This window comes from Dreissena polymorpha, chromosome 11 (assembly GCF_020536995.1).
Source record: "Dreissena polymorpha isolate Duluth1 chromosome 11, UMN_Dpol_1.0, whole genome shotgun sequence".
NCBI classification, from domain to species: domain Eukaryota; kingdom Metazoa; phylum Mollusca; class Bivalvia; order Myida; family Dreissenidae; genus Dreissena; species Dreissena polymorpha.
In genome coordinates, this window is record NC_068365.1 from 54525215 (window position 1) to 54542110 (window position 16896).

General features: G+C 36.1%; 1 protein-coding gene across 2 annotated transcripts; it reads left to right on the top strand.

The window, feature by feature from the left end:
- The first annotated feature begins 6185 nt into the window (after nucleotides 1-6185).
- Nucleotides 6186-14198, top strand: LOC127851770 (uncharacterized). 2 transcript variants are annotated; one of them, XM_052385643.1, is made up of 5 exons: nucleotides 6186-6523; nucleotides 7196-7436; nucleotides 7826-8757; nucleotides 9276-9381; nucleotides 13588-14198. In XM_052385643.1, the coding sequence occupies exons 1-5, from the start codon at nucleotides 6463-6465 to the stop codon at nucleotides 14066-14068; spliced, it is 1821 nt and encodes a 606-aa protein (XP_052241603.1). In that variant the 5' UTR covers nucleotides 6186-6462; the 3' UTR covers nucleotides 14069-14198. The 2 variants fall into 2 exon arrangements, with proteins under 2 accessions (XP_052241603.1, XP_052241604.1); XM_052385644.1 differs by having other exon boundaries at nucleotides 13659-13838.
- The last annotated feature ends 2698 nt before the right edge of the window (nucleotides 14199-16896 follow it).

Genomic DNA, 16896 nt, shown 5'->3' on the forward strand with positions numbered 1-16896 from the left:
ACACCAAGCAATTATTTTCTAATTATTGTACCACGTCGTTACGTGTGGCTATGATAATAATTCGAAAAAACATCATTTTGAATGAAAAAGAATCAAATTATAACGAAATCAACTTCTCTGGAAAAAAAATATAACAAGGTATTCAACTCAAAATGATCCGAAAACAGAGTGCATCGCTTTGAACAGCCGTATCTTCACCAATTGTGCACCGATTGCAATGAACTCGCTCTAATTCAACGCAGAAATGACTTACCTGTCTGGAAATGTAAATATCTTGCACTATGTTTATAAATGCTGGGTAAAATTTTAAGAAATAACCCGATTCACAACTCGGGTGACCTACTCGTCATCGGTCAGACCCGATCCAAGACTGAACTCTTCACGCAGTAACGTCATTTTGCCTGCAAAGTTCACGGACTTCGGTACCATAATTCAATAAAGCGTATATAAACACATTCTCATCGTTCTCATCTTACAGTATGCATCAAAACTATCTGTCCAGCGCAGTGATTTCATTGGTCCAACGCGAAGGTGTGCCTTTACTCCGGAAGATTTCATACTTGAATTCCATGAGTGAAATCGTTACCTCACTTTAATGCATTGCATTTCAACCCGCAAGGTATCAAGGTCAGTTCGCGTAAACTATGTGCACTTGCAGTTTATTTTGATCAAAAAGACATCAAATGAAGATATTCGGCGATATTAATATGGTATGCCAATCATAGATTCTGTATATAACTCAACAATTGCATGATAAGTACTAGTTTTGATTAATTTAATTATAAATATTTAACTATATAGACCGTTTCTTTAAGCATGAGCGCGATTAATCACGAAACTACATGTATTAATAATGGAATCAAATAACAAATGTCCGACAAACCACGAAACAGGTCTGTTCGAAGAACGCGCGTATACATATTTCAAATACCCGGTATGTACGGATGCTTAGTTGCCGGCTGACCTATATGCTTTCTTTACGTTCATTCTTCTATTCTGAAAATATAGATATCTGATCAATAATATCTAATAAAGCAAAATAAGCCACACAATCTGGCGCAACACCGCGTAATTGATTTGCGTGTGATGCAGATTTTGAACTACGCAGAAAAAAAGGCTATCCGCTATCTTTTATCTCATAGATATAACTTTAAATCGTTCATCAACACCAACTACAATCAATGCCATATTTCTTTGTTCAAATATCTCAAGTTATTGAAATACATTTGCAAAAAAAATTGTGCACAAGAATAAAGATTTTCTTGCAGTTTGTGTCGATATCTTAAGATATAAAGAATACATGCTTGAATACGTCTAAAATCTGTGACACAATTTCACGTTTCGTGAAGCATAACCGTGCAGTACACAAGCTATTTTTGAACAAAAACGCAGGCATATTAAATAAAGTAATTCTGATGTATTCCACATTGCCATAAGCAGCATAAAAATCTGTCTTTTATGCACTAGTTGAAATTCTTGAAAAAAATTGTTTTAAAAAGTTATTTTTAATAAAAAAGGCACCACTTGCAGGTGTGTTCACATCCATTAACGTTTAATTGGGAATACCACAAAGTGGCGTGACCCTGCACCCTGTTGTCGGTAGTGGCTAACGATCAGAGTGGTCACAACACAAGTGTGTGTGTGAGTAGGCGACGGGAGCAGTGTCAGTAGTTGCAATAAACTCATTCACTTACGGGTTTTTGATGGCGATTTTGATATGAGATATGTCGTGAATTAAACCCGTGCAATCTCGGCACGGAGGTTGGTACAACGTGTACTAGTCTTCTATCTCTAATATGAATGCAAAGAAAGCCCCCTTCAACATGGATTGAGACATGTTTTAAGTAAGAGTGGCTGCTAACCAAACTGTTAACACTAGCCCAATACCATTTAAACGCATTATAATGTGCTGTGTAAATACCTCGTTTTTTTCTGTGACGCTTTCATCCAATTTACTGAATGTTTAAATATTTTTTTAAATGTTTGCAGTAAAACCTAATCGCATTTGTATTTTTATATCCCTAAATTGGTCGTTGTCAGCTTTTTTTCATAATAACTTTGTACGTATTTATGTCAATATTCTGTAAACTGGCCTCTATAATATTGAAATGCCTACTCAAAAAGCATATTGAGGCAGGATTTGGTCAAAGATAATTTTTTTCGGTAGCGCGTTTTACGAAATCGGATTTTGGACGGGACGAAAACTCGAGTACAGTCGAAATAGGCCGGGTACGTGAAAGAATATTTTCCGTTACCGGGGTATATTTAAGTATACGTAAGAGTACCCAGGGAGCATTTAAGAAGTTCCCGTGCTGACAATGACCAATCAAGCGTGATGCTTTACACTTACTCATCTGCGCTCCTAATATAGATAGCAGGATCCGCAGCCGATAGCAGAGAAATGGCCATATAAATTTCCTGGCGCTTGTCAATACAATACTTCATCCTTATAGTCCATAGATGTTATAATCGAAATCAATTAAGGGCTCGTAATTTTAATAGACGTACGTGAGCCGAGCTCTGATGTAACGGGTCTTATACATGTGCGCATTCCAGATTAGATTGCGGTCCGCACAGGCTAATCCTGGACGACACTCTCCGCTTGTATGGTAAGTCTCTTCTCAGCGGATATCTACTTGAAGCGGAAACAGCCGACCATGTAAAGCCTATGTGAACTGCATAGGCTACCCTGGGGCGACGCTTGACGCACAAGCATTAAGCCCTGTTTTCTCATGGTGCGGCTCATATCAAGGCAAAACTAAAAGGGACCTTTTCACAGATTTTGGCAGATATTGAAGTTTGTAATTAAATGCTTTATTCTGATAAATGTACACATTGGAGCTTAAAAGCTCCAGTAAAAAACAAGAATAAATTAAAGAAAACAAAACAGTAACCCTCAACTGGGCTCGAACCACTGACCCCTGGAGCCCTGGAGTAAAAGCCTATCACTGAGACCACTCGGCCGCCCGTGCTCATACAGTGAGTGATGTATTTTATACTTTATATAAGCAATTCTCGTAGTGTCCCATAGTAGGATGACAACAAAACAGAACTATCCAAATTATTCAATCGTTTCGCGTTGCTACGCTTTATAATTTTCAGGTTTTTATATCGTCAAAAGATGCATATAATGGATATTTTAGAGCATGGTAAATCTTTAGTATTACTGTTTCCTCACAAATATCAAAACTACAACGAACATTTGCGAATATGAAACATTTTTTTATTTTGTCAATTTACCAAAACGTAAAATAGTCCCTTTAATCGATAGCAACAAGATGAGGAAATTTCCAATTTTACCATTAAAATACTTATTTAGGAAATACTAGTTAAATGTTAGAAATGTTCAAAAACAATTCCTCTATTTGATAATAAGTAGATCTACCAAAGTATCATTTTCTTGTATTGGGTGAAATGAAATGTAAAATATGTGTTACTTGAAAATTTATCAAATATTTTCTTTATGACTCATTTGCTATTTGTTATTATGTATATAACGGAAACGCCCAATTTTGTTTGGTATGATATCAACGACCCAAGCCCAATTTAATGACAAGATATTTCCACAGGATTAACCATTCAATCCCGTTCTGCACATTTATCATTTCCAATGTGAACTAAGCGTACATCATTCAGTCTAAACGGTCTGCAAAATCCCCGTCGGGCATTCCAAACTATCGAGAGTGGTGAACGGCAAACTACAATTGACCTTTCTTTTATCGTAATTACGACATGAGACGACTGTTTATCCGAGTATTTACATTGAACATTTCTTTCTCCTCAATTGATATTTCAATGACACCAAATCCCTGTCAAAGTGTGAATAAGAGTTATTGATACCACCAGAGTTCATGTAGTCGTTATAACACATATGATCGGCACATTAGTCTTCGTTAACGCACTGCTCTCAGAGCCACCCAGGCATGTGCATGGTGTAGGGAGAAATTAATCAAAAGCAAATGAATAGTATCTCTGCCACATAATCATTTCATATCAGCTTATTATTTGCTAATATTATATTCCACTGTTAAAAGTTATATATGTGTGTTCATGTAAATATTTGTTTTATGTGTATAATGACTTGATGATAAGCTGTATATTCTTATTTAAAAATAAATATTATGAACTTTTCCGTTCTGTTAAACAAAAATTATGAACTTTTCCGTTCTGTTCATTAATTGGGCGTTAACACATTTTAAAATACGTGTTTACTAACATAGTAAGAAACAGTTAATACTAGTGCACATGTATCACAAAGTGTTTTTTTTATAAATTTTTTTTTTATTCATATAACATTTTATCCAGATATGTTGTTTGAAGTTTAATATATGCTTATAGGATCAATAAAACACTGAAACCCTCAAACTTTAATCAGGAGATAATGTTTTGGTACTATCCGATTCAATTAGGTTCTTGACTCATTCAAGTCGTGCAGCAACCTATAGTATCAGTTAAAAAAATTAAACAATATTACTTATTTTTAAACATCGTGGGTTCGAATACTATAAATACGAGTTTTCGCTGTACTTACATGTATTTTATAGGTGATTGTTTACGTTTATTATCTGTTTTTGTTGTTTTTTAAAATCAGTTTTCATCATTCTCAACTGAACGACCCCGGTGAAATAGCGGTTTGGTCACTTTGGGGAAATTATATGCATTCAAATTGATATTTAATTTAATAACAATTTTTTTATTCGCACACATTCAGTTTTTGTAGAAATTATTATAAACATATAAAACTTAATACCTTTCTTAAAAGCTTCTTTTTTAAATATAATAACCTTTGTTAGTAACTTTATAACCAGTTAAAAATACGCATTGGTTTCTTATGTTATATATATATATATATATATATATATATATATATATATATATTTTTTTTTATTATTTTTTTTTAAGTTCGAGCTCTATTTATCCTGAAAATATTTTAAAAAAAATGTTTGTATAGCCATGTTTTAAGTGCGATAGATTCTTCCTAACGTTGGTAACCATCCGTTTTTTTATTTCTCATTTTTCTGTTTTGCAAAATGTTTCTTTAGCAAAATATCATGCGACATTGAACTCTATGTTCTACTGAAAAATTATTTCTAAACTGCCGCGCAGTGCATGCGTCCTTAATTTGCTCGAAATATTTTAAATGGTTTACTATTTACTTTAAAAAGAATAAATGGAGCGAAATATTCGGTCATCTAAATATATTTAATATGAACATCCAAAACCACAAGAAGGAGAGAAATTTTAGTAAACATCAATTTACCATCCTTAACCCATTTATGCCTAGCGTCTAGAAAAAAGGTCATGGCAAACAGCGTAGATCCAGATGAGACGCCGCGTGATGCGGCGTCTCATCAGGGTCTGCGCTGTTTGCATAAAGGAATTTCTGTAAGAAATATTCTAAATATAGAAATAAATATGCGAGACATCCCTAATTTTGGAAATAAATTGATCCAATTTAGAAGGATGGGAGAGTTCACTTGGCATAAATGGGTTAAGCATACACGCTAACACCGCGTTTTTATGCGCATGGACGTGTACTGTTCAAGTGCATGTTACAAAACACAAGATAAAACATTAGGATAACATGCAAGAATTAGCGCGAGGAAAGCAAAACTACAATGTATATCCAAACGTATATACCTTTAACCAATGAACTTAAAGTTTATAAAGTACATTTAGGTTCTAAATTTTTGCATACAGGCAATTATAACACGTCCGAAAATACCTATTTTATACAAACCTTTTTATTGATTCTATACTTGGAGGAAGTTAAAGTATGAACATGAAAACAAAAATAGTTTTGGATGTTTTTCTCTGTGAGGATGCAATGCATCAAAACATCCCGGTATCGAGGAAAGACGTCGGAGACTTTCACAATTACGTATATCCCGTGATAAATTATGAAGTACCAAAGCATAGAATGAGGAATTCGATAGCCCGATCACGGATGCGCATTCTGATGGCAAACGTTCGTTACCCTAACAACCAACCTCAAATCACCAGTGCTCTGTATCAAATGTTTTGACCAGTTAATTGCTAAATCGATGTTCGCTGAGAGCTTGTATGGCATTCCTCAGCATTTGAGAAATGAAATCAATGAATGTTTAAACTTTTCAGATAAACCACCGAAAACGTTCAAAAAGTACTGAATATCTGAGTTGACAAATCGGTGACTTGCCAACCGAGTTGGTTACTGGTACGTTATTACAGAAGATGTTTATCAGTTCTCTGGACTCGGCCCTGATGTGGAAACCATTACTCAAACAGTCCTTAATTCGATCTTAAATATAGCTTACCGTTAGTCAAATATGTTATTGTAGAAGACTGACGCATCTTGATTTAATAGAACGTAATCAAATCGGCATGGTTATGAAACGGAATGAATGCTATAATATTTTTGTTAAAATTATATGAAACGTATATATCAATATTAATTGGAATACTTTATGATACGGTCGAATCATGAGGGTTGGACTAACAACATTTGTCAAATGTGGAGTCTATGTAATAGTAAGTCTACTCGGTAAGTACTAACAACTTGATAACACGTTGAACAAATTTATACTAGCTGCTTATTAGAACGATGGCGCTTCATCTGTTGTATACTGATAATGATTAATGACTTCTACTACAACTGCTGTTTCTACTGCATAAGCAATTACTTAACCCTTACAGTGCGGGAACCGAGTTGTGAAGGCCTTTGCAAACAGTTTGGATCCAGATGAGACGCCACAGAACGTGGCGTCTCATCTGGATCCAAACTGTTTGCTATTCTGATAGTATTCTTTGAAAAAAAATTCAGCAGACGACATTTTAGCAGACGACAAATTTCCCAGCATGCAAAGGGTTAACTAAGCTTTCTCGTGATTGCAATATGATCTGTCAAATACAAATTATGCACATTTGAGTCGCGCTCTAAGAAAAGGCATGTGCGTAAGGTGTCGTCCCAGAATAGCCAGTGCAGTCCGCACAGGCTAATCAGGGACGACACTATCCTCTTTTATGGTATATTTCATTTACAGAAAATCTCTTCTTAGCAAAAATCCAATTTAGGCGGAAAGTGTTGTCACTGATTAGCCTGTGCGGACTGCAGATGCTAGTATGGGACGACACTTTACGCACGTGTATTAAACCCCTTTTTCACAGAGCACGGCCCATATGGTTGCAGAAATGACAGTAGTGTTATTGATTATAGGGAACGTATCCTGTGAGCCATGGAAATACACGTCGTCGTGCTTCGGATCGGATGTATGTGCTAAGTATGCTCTGGACTGTCCAGTCGACGGACAAGTTATCGTTTTGGGACAATTGCTGTACGGGTTTAAGTCCAACGCTGAGTGTATTCAGGGAATATCTGACTGTGTCCGACAGAATACCACGGCGTGCTGCCAGTATGATTCTCTGGACAAGTTTTCAAACTTCACAGAAACAAACAGGTGTGTGGATACTCTGTTTCTTGTTAATAAGTACGAGTTTGATAATACTTATTATGAGGTTTATATTATTTCAGACAAGATGGAAATCCCAACTGCTTTTATTCACAGATGTGTTTTATGAGTTATGCGGTTTAATATAAAAATGAATGCACAAAAACTATAATTTCAGTAAAAAAAATAGCCTTATCTGCACTCGCATTGATACACAGTTTCAACGTGATGTCTGGATTAAAAGTAAACTTGAAAGAAAATTAATCAATGCCGAATCTCGTTTCACCAGTCTGGCACAATTAAGTACGCATACAATAATGTATCAATATTGAATATTGTATAGATGCTAGTGTGAATTTTGTTAGCTTAGACTGATTATGTCGATCTATTATTTTTAGGAGCACTGTGGTGTCCCTGTGTGAAGGTCGCAAATCGTGTTCAGGCTGGTCCCCAAGAGCTCCAAGAACTCCTACGAGCAACTATGTCTGGATGCAATACGCCTGCCGTTGGGCCTCCTCTTCTACTTCCGTAGACACCACACCCACATCACAGACAACCGGCAGTGGTTCCACACAAGTTTTTATATCACATTTGGCAAGCGCCACACTTAGCGCAACAATTTCTCATGAATCCCCCGTACACACAACATATACGCCATTTACACCTACAACGCGCGCATCAAAGGGTACAGAGCCTGCCACTTCAGATAGCGTGACAAGTGGAGCAGTATATAGTGACCAGACAACTGACACAGCTGAAGTTACATCGCCGGTTATTTACGTCACATCGTCGGATTCTTACGGTAAATCGCCGGATCCTAATGTAACATCGTTTAAACCTTACATAACTTCGCCGTATCTTAGCGTACCATCAACACATCCTTACGTTACATCGCCGGACCTTAGCGCAACATCGCCGGATCCTTACGTTACATCGCCGGATCGTAGCGCCACATCGCCGGATCCCAAAGTCACATCGCCGGATTTTAGCGCTACATCGCCGGACCACAGCACCACATCGCCGGATTCTCACGTTATATCACCGGATCCTAAATCCATATTTCCGGATCCTAGTGCCACATCGCCAGATCCAAAAGGCACGGAAATATCCACAGCCACTCCAACAAATCCGGAAACACCACGTGGTGTGTCATCTAGACCTGCCGTAGGCGCCACAACGCCCGATTTTAATAGCAATCTTGTAACTTATGTCTCGTTTTCCTCAATCCTACAACAGACTAACGAGATTCGAACACCTCCTACTTTTTCTGTTGAAAATATTACACGCGCTGTGAGTAATACTGGTGCAACACTTGTTACGAACGATACAGGTATGTTGCAAACATATATACTAGACCACGAATTCGCTTCTGCATTGATCAAAATACAATAATGTTGAAAGGTCTGTACGTGTTGAACCAATTATCACCAATGTGGGTTATCAAATCGAGACTGTAGTTTAAATTGAAAATGCTTTTCAATTGGCCACATATTTCGGACATTAACTTACTCTAAAAACTGATACAAACAATGACACTTAAATACGCATATTAGATTCAACACCATAACACCATCTACACATTCTAGCAAGACTGATTACTAGCATATTTGAGCCTTGTGATTGGAAAAGCTGGGTTTAATGAATAGGAGTGTCGACTCATATTAGCCTGTGCAGTCCGCAGAGGCTAATTTCGGACGACACTATCAGCTTTTATGTATTTTTTTCGTTCAAATGAAATCTTCGGGGCGAAAATTCAGTTAAGCGGAATGTGTCGACATTTCATGCACATCGTTTTTCCAGAACGTTGCTCATGTATATGTCAAATTCAACTACTACTTCGTTGTTCAGACTCGGGTTCCCCAAGTGACCGCGGCCTCATCATTGGGCTTACTATCGGCATCCTCCTGACCATCATCCTCGTGGTGGGAGTGCTGGTTGTCTACTTCTTCAAACGGTAAGCCGGCTCAGATTTGCAAATTAGTTATCATATTGGCGAGGAAGCAGTAATTAATACTGAAGATTTACCATGCTATAAAATATCAATTATTTGCATCTTTTTCACGATTAAAAAACGAACGAAAATTATAAAGCGTTACAAACAAGAAACAATTAAATAAATTGGAGAGCTCTGTTTTTATTGTTATATTTTGTGAAATTACGAGGATTGCTTATATAATGTATAAAATTCATCACTCAGTGAATGAGTACGGATCGCCTGGGTCTAAGAGTTAGTCTTTTACTCCAAGGGTCAGTGGTGCTAGGCCAGTTGAGGTTCACTTTTTTCTTTTCTTAATTTTATTCTTGTTTTGTACTGGAGCTATTTAGTTCCAACACGGACTCTAGATTACACGGATATGAAACGGGACCGTTACGCCAAATATCTTGTTGTGTCTAAGTCACTTGACCGTGTCGTATCTGTCGATCTTTTATCGAAGCGCCGATGTTATACATTTGATGTACCCATTCACGTATTTTGTTAAATTATAGTTTCATTTCTAGGCCGATTTTGACAAATTATATATCATTAGAAAGCTTACGTAATGTAGTTTTCAGATATATAAATATATATTAAGTTTTTCTTCTGATTTTGGCAGCTCGGCGAGTTATAACTTTAACTTTTGCAAATATCATACCGTTTTGGAGTTTTAGAATCTAGATTTACGGTTGACATGTTCGTACTTTATACCGATTTGTAGCGTTTATATTTGGAGTTCAGTTTTAAAAATAACATCTTGCTTAGCGGAATAGAATTCTGTATATGATAGAAAAAAAATTGGTTTAAAAATGAAAGCAAGTAAGGAATGAAGGCGGAAATAAGTAGCGCGCGGTCCTAACGAACCGAACTGATGGCGATTATGCTTTTGTTTAGATACCGGCCATTGAATTTCCTTTGCCACGATTATTATATTTTTTATGGAATATATTGAAATATTTTGTTCTAGAGACATATCCATAAAGCTAAGTATTAATGAAGCTTAATAAATTTACGATTTCAGCTCTTGATTATAACACAGAAAGGGTGTTAATTTTATGATGAAACAGCGTATACAAATGTATAGCGGACCCTCTTGATATTTTTCGGCTTTGCATACTTCAAATATAATGGGTGTCAAAACATTCATCGTTTGTTGTTTATTATCAAAAAGGTAATTATGTAAAATTATATGAAAGGTTATTAACCATAAATTATCAATTAATTAAAATTATTTAAAGATTCTTGAAAATCACGGCCAACTGTCTATGCATGTATATTGAAATATCTTTATAAGTTAACAGAGTTATAAATATATAGAATTCTAAATTAAAACTCTGTATTATTTGTATTTTTCGGAAAGATTATTTAACCCCGTTGTGGTCAAATGAGAATGCTGTTTTTAATTATGTTGTTCCGTACACTACCATACACTCTTTATAGGACTACGAAATGACGGAGTTTTTTTACCGGTACCCGTTAAATACGTTAAATGTTAAGTATTAGATTTTTTAAATGTTTAAAATGTACATGTATAGGTATTAAGCACTTATAATTATTGTGATTTAGCTGGCTGACATCTATACAGTATTTAGTTTAGGGCAATCTGTATGGGCAGATGACTATAAATGTTTTCAATACGCTACATATCTTATAAACGCAAAATTGAGTATTTGGCGTTACATTTCTCCAAGAAATGACCACTTATACCACGAGAAGACATGGAGGTATCATAAAAAGTGTAATCTGACCAGACATTGCCACCTGTGGTTAGGGACCAATATACAAGTATAGGTCCCTGCTGTGGCGTATGACACCATAGTGTTATTTAGTATTGGTCGGCACAGTTTCTGATCATAACGAGATAATTGGTTTGTGCTGAACACAGGGGCAATAAAACCACAGATCTATCAATAAACAAGATTATTGAGATATCTTTTTTGAACACCGCGATAAAAATGCTCAAACCATGGACTCTAGATTACACGGATAAGAAACATGGCAACATTCTCAGAATCGTCACTGCTTAGTCTGCTTTATGTGTAATCACCTAACAATTCGTCTAAAAATAATTTATATATTTGAGTTGAAGACGATGTACTGTTGTTTAAGTCTGAATAAACTATCTGTCTGCCTGTCTAAATCCAAGCCGTCACCGTCCCGGTGAAAAAAAATCTGATTTTCAATAGTTGGACATGATGCCCTGATGTCAAAATACGAAATGACCCGCGTAACACGGACCGTGATTTTCAAGACTCTTTAATAAATTGATAATTTAAGGTAAATAACATTTCAAATAATTATACATAATTACCTTGTTGATAATAAACAGCAAACGATGAATGTTTTTGACACCCATTTTATTTCAAGTATGCATGCAAAGCCGAATAATATCGAGAGGGTCCGCTATATACGCTGTTTCATCATAAATTTTACGATTGTAGGACATAAGCCCCCCAGGACAAAACCCCCCCAATGAAAAAATGAACATTTGGACAATTGCCCCCCCAGTAGTAATAACAGGTAGGATATAAGCCCCCCAGTGCTTATTTTGCATCTGGATATTTGCCCCCCAGTGCTTATTTAAGGAGTGGACATTTGCCCCCCAGTGCTAATATCATATGTTGTTTCCATTAGACTAGTATATCTCTGTATTTGGATTCAGTATTATTTCATATCTCATAAATATATAATCATAGAAACTTGGATCATTATAATTCGAAATAAAAAAGGTCCAGAAACTCACTTTAATTGCCTAATCTTAGGTAAAACAAACATCTTAAAGAATTTGAATTGTTTTTTAATTAATCAATCAAAAGGATTATCAGCTTGTTAAAGGTGTTACATGTGGCTTTGATCATATACTTGTTAATGAAAATTAAAGGCTTCTGTATTTAATCAATCAAAAGGATTAAAAGGTGGTGATAATTGGACATGATTATCTGCTCAATCGAGTAATGTCGTTAAAAATTAGGCACTGGTGGGGGGCAAATGTCCACTTCTAAAATAAGCACTGGGGGGCAAATGTCCAGATGCAAAATAAGCACTGGGGGGCTTATATCCTACCTGTCATTTCTTCTGGGGGGCAATTGTCCAAATGTTCATTTTTTCATTGGGGGGGTTTTGTCCTGGGGGGCTTATGTCTGGATCCCAAATTTTACACCCTTTCTGTGTTATAAACAAGAGCTGAAATCGTTAATTTATTAAGATTCATTTATAATAAGCTTTATTGATATGTTTCGTGAACAAAATACTACAATATATTCCATAAAAAATATAATAAGATGGCAAAAGAAATTCAATGGCCGGTTTCTAAACAAAAGCATAATCGCCAAGACCGTAGCATCAGTTCAGTGCGTTAGGAACGCGCGCTACATTTTCCCGCCTTCATTCCTTAATTACTTTCGTTTTTAAACAAATTTTTTTTCTATCGTATACAGAATTCTATTCTCCTAAGCAAGATGTAATTTTTAAAACTGAACTCCATATATAAACGCTACAAATTGGTATTAAGTACGAACATGTCAACCGTAAATCTAGATTCTAAAACTCCAAAACGGTATGATATTTGCAAAAGTTAAAGTTATAACTCGCCCGGCTGTCGAAATCAGAAGAAAAACTTAATATATATTGATATATCTGTTTACTACGTAACGTAAGCTTTCTAATGATATATAATTTGTCAAAATCGGCCGAGAAATGAAACTATAATTTAACAAAAGACGTGAGTGGGTACACCAAAATGTATAACCTCGGCGCTTCGCTGTACGCTAATCGTAAAAGATCGATAGCCACAACACGTTAAAACGCGCGGTGGTAAAACATAAAATGTGTATTTCTTGTGTTTAACTTGCAATAAATCCATTAATAACAACGGGAATATACTAAAAGTTATATTTTTTTGAAAGAGGAATTAATAAGCAACAAGATAACGTATGCACCAATAAAATCGGATGAATAGTTTTTGCATAAGATTGAATTTACTACAGTAAGGGTCAAATACTCGATTCATCTCCTGTCAATATACACTCCGTGGTTCCAATCTTTACATTTATCAAATTTAAAGCATTTAATGACAAACCTCAATACATGCCAAAAATTTGTGATAATGTCCCTTTAATATTTAAGTTCGGTGCAGTATTTAATTTAGGTTCAAACACTTATCGAATTATTCCAAATTTATTTCAGCATGAAACAAAAAGAGAGTGTTCGTAAAAATTACATCCGAAATACGAATATATTTTACTCTTTTCCTCAAGATCACGAAGACACAGAAAGTACCGCGTCTAACAGACACATATCCGGGAACCATTTGAACGGGAATGCAACGGCAAAAATAGAAACCTCTGACAATGACACCGTGCAAAATTCCACCGTAATTCTTACACTGAAGCCGGAACACAGCCATCCTAGCCTTGATTTGTATGGACACCATGAAAGCACACATAATCCGCTATATGAGCCGTTTGTAGACGATCGAACATCCGACAGTGTTGCAAATAATATATACACGCCGGACACCTCCTCTGAGACCATTGGCTTCGTAAACGACAGCATGCAAGGCGGAGGAAGCATCGCCAGAAGGCCAGCACATGCAACCAAGTCTGTCACGTTTGAAGCCAGCGCCTTGTATGCGCAGATTGTGAAAGAAGGACGAACAAAGTTCTGATAGGCTGTGGAGAGACTTCTGATTGTATTTTGGTTTCACAATAGGACAGTAGGCATCGCATTGTTTTAAAAATGTTGGCGATATTCGCGGTGAAATCTATGATATTATGCCAAATAAATGTGATAGATAGCTTTGTGTTTAAATCATTTAGTATTCGTAGACGATTATTTTTCATAAAATAACATTGACTAAACATGCATTCAATTGTTAAGAATTTGCTTTCACCTGAACATATTTCGATTTTATCGAACGAATGTGTATTATATGCGGAGGTATTTATGCATGAAAGAATACTTTTGTAACAATACTGATTTTACCTGCAATGTGCTTTCCCTACGCGATACGTCAAGAAAAGTGACCGTCCAATGTGACGTTGTGATGAAGCTGTAAGAACGAGGATGAGAACGCAGGAAGGAAGTTCTGGGGACGCTTTGTGAGCTCCATATACTACCAATGTATTATTATTATTTTAAGATATTTCGTGGCGATCACACCGTGCTCTGATAGACTTTTAGAACGCAGTGCAAGGGCTGTGGCATAATAAAACACACAAGTTATCACATCATACACGTTAATAACCAACATTTGTTAATAAAGTAAGATATAGCCATAGGACTCGACTGTCTGATGCATCATTTTGCATTTGTTAACATTTGAAATGTCGGGAAGTTAATTAATTTATATAGCGTCAATACTCTAACAGTTAACATTTTCCTAGTATATGTTACGCAAATAAAGTTTGTCATTACAGTCGAAACTGACCTAACGGCCACCTGAATTTACCGGTCACCTGCAGACAACGGTCAGTCTGGAATCCCCCCGACGAAAAACACTCTAAATTACACTTGAATTCAACGGCCACCTGTCCATAACGGCCAACGGCCACTACATTCCACTCCGAAATTCATGTTTGACCTGAAATCAACGGTCACGCGTCAGTCGTCTCGAGTCGTCTCGAGTAGCGAAAATTAAAAACACAGCACATCATGTGTCCGTCTATTTTGCGGTAAAAGCGTCTGATAGCGGTAATTGTCTTTGATACTATAAAAGCGGCCTGCTGCGAGTAAACAAACAATTTGTGCATCCATGACCGGTATGTAAAATTGTTTCACCATTATAATTGAATTTTCATTTTAATTGCATTGAAAGACCAATTGTCTGCAACTCATTTTGCTACCAGTTGTTTATTAAAAATATATTTTATATTCGTTATTTTACATGACTAACCCACTCCTCTAAGCCGAAATGATCCGTAAAACAAAATTGTGTCTATGTGTCATATGAACGAATCTGCACTTAAACTAAATTTAGGTTCACATCGTACATGCATGATCAGTTGTTTAACGAAAAGACGGTTGATATTCAAATGCCTTTTTTTCTCTCTCCGGGATATTGTTTTAGTATGTTGATGCTGAATTAACAAATATAAGTGTACATTGTATATGAAGTGAAAATACCAAAAATAAACAACGGTTGCAATAGCCAGCTATAAACTGTTAGATGCCCATAATATCACTTTAAACAGGTGACATTAACAATAACAATGTTTATTAATAGCAATTATCGTCTGCATGCATAACGCATTAGCGCGTGACGAAGTCAATTGGTCTGTATCGCTGATTAAGTGTTAAAACAACATTAAGCTGGCGAGTGTTTTGATAAGAAGGCGATAAGAGGATTAGTGATTAGCTTTAATGGCAAAACATGGACTGATTTGCAACATTTAAAGCGTCTGAAAGCGGTAATTGTCTATGATATTATAAAAGCGGCCCGCTGCGAGTAAACAAATTATAAGGTGTTGAGAAGGTTTCTTTTCCGGGGATAATTGTGGGTGTATCTTCTAAAGAAAATTTATCAGAGTTTATGACTTGTTGAAAGTAATTATCGCGAAATTAAATGACCGCTATTTCTTTGAATTAGAACGGTACAATTACACCGTACTATCGGTTTATGACACCGAATCCGCTTTTTAGACTTTTACGGACGTTATTTACTGAATAAATGAGATGCATGAGAAAACAATTATACCAGCGTTGATAAAGTCATTGTTTAATTTAACATTATGAAATAAAATCAATCTAAAAGATATGATTCTCTATTATTCAATATGCACGCGTAAGTTAATGCTGTTATTATGCTTTGTTAATGCAATGAGCATTTGTTTTACACTGTATGCAAACGACTGGGTGGGGTAACGACGTAGTAATACTACCAACTGGCCAACCTTCTTAAAATTGTGATCCGAATTCAACGGTCACCTGTGGACAACGGTCACTTTGATCATTTCCCTTGACTGACCGCTGAATTCAGGTTTGACTGTATTTGTCACTATTATATAACTACTGCCATAACAAGAGACGACACTTTCAACGTAGACTGGTGGTTCGATTAAAAAATGATTCATCTAAAGAAACAATTCCGAAAAGCGGAAAGAGTATGCTGGCTGCACAGGCTAATCTAGGACGACACTTGCATCGATCTGTCATATATCAAAACCACCACTTACTTAAGTCTAAGGAACTGATTTATAGTTGAGTTTCTTTTTACCGTATTCTACAGCTATCATGATTTTTCCTGCCTAATCATCAAAAGTATAACACAGTTACTGAACCCTAGTCATAAATGCTAATATGTATTTACAGAAATATAAATCTGTTTAAATGAATATAGATATCATATTTCTTTTACACATAGTTTTTTCCGTAAATCTGTGTCCAGGCCCGTACCCAGGCCTTGGGCCCAGGGGCCCGGGCCCCCCCAGCTGGCTGTCGAACTATGATTTTTTTTTTTTAATAGTCGGCCCACTGCAATGACTCGTGCAAGGGCCC

Bases quoted from the DNA above. Each gene is read 5' to 3' on its own strand.
- LOC127851770 (XM_052385643.1), top strand. From the start codon at position 6,463: ATGAGGGTTGGACTAACAACATTTGTCAAATGTGGAGTCTATGTAATA. The intron at 7,437-7,825 runs GTGTGTGGATAC...TATTATTTTTAG, and splicing joins AACTTCACAGAAACAAACAG to GAGCACTGTGGTGTCCCTGT. The intron at 8,758-9,275 runs GTATGTTGCAAA...TTCGTTGTTCAG, and splicing joins ACTTGTTACGAACGATACAG to ACTCGGGTTCCCCAAGTGAC.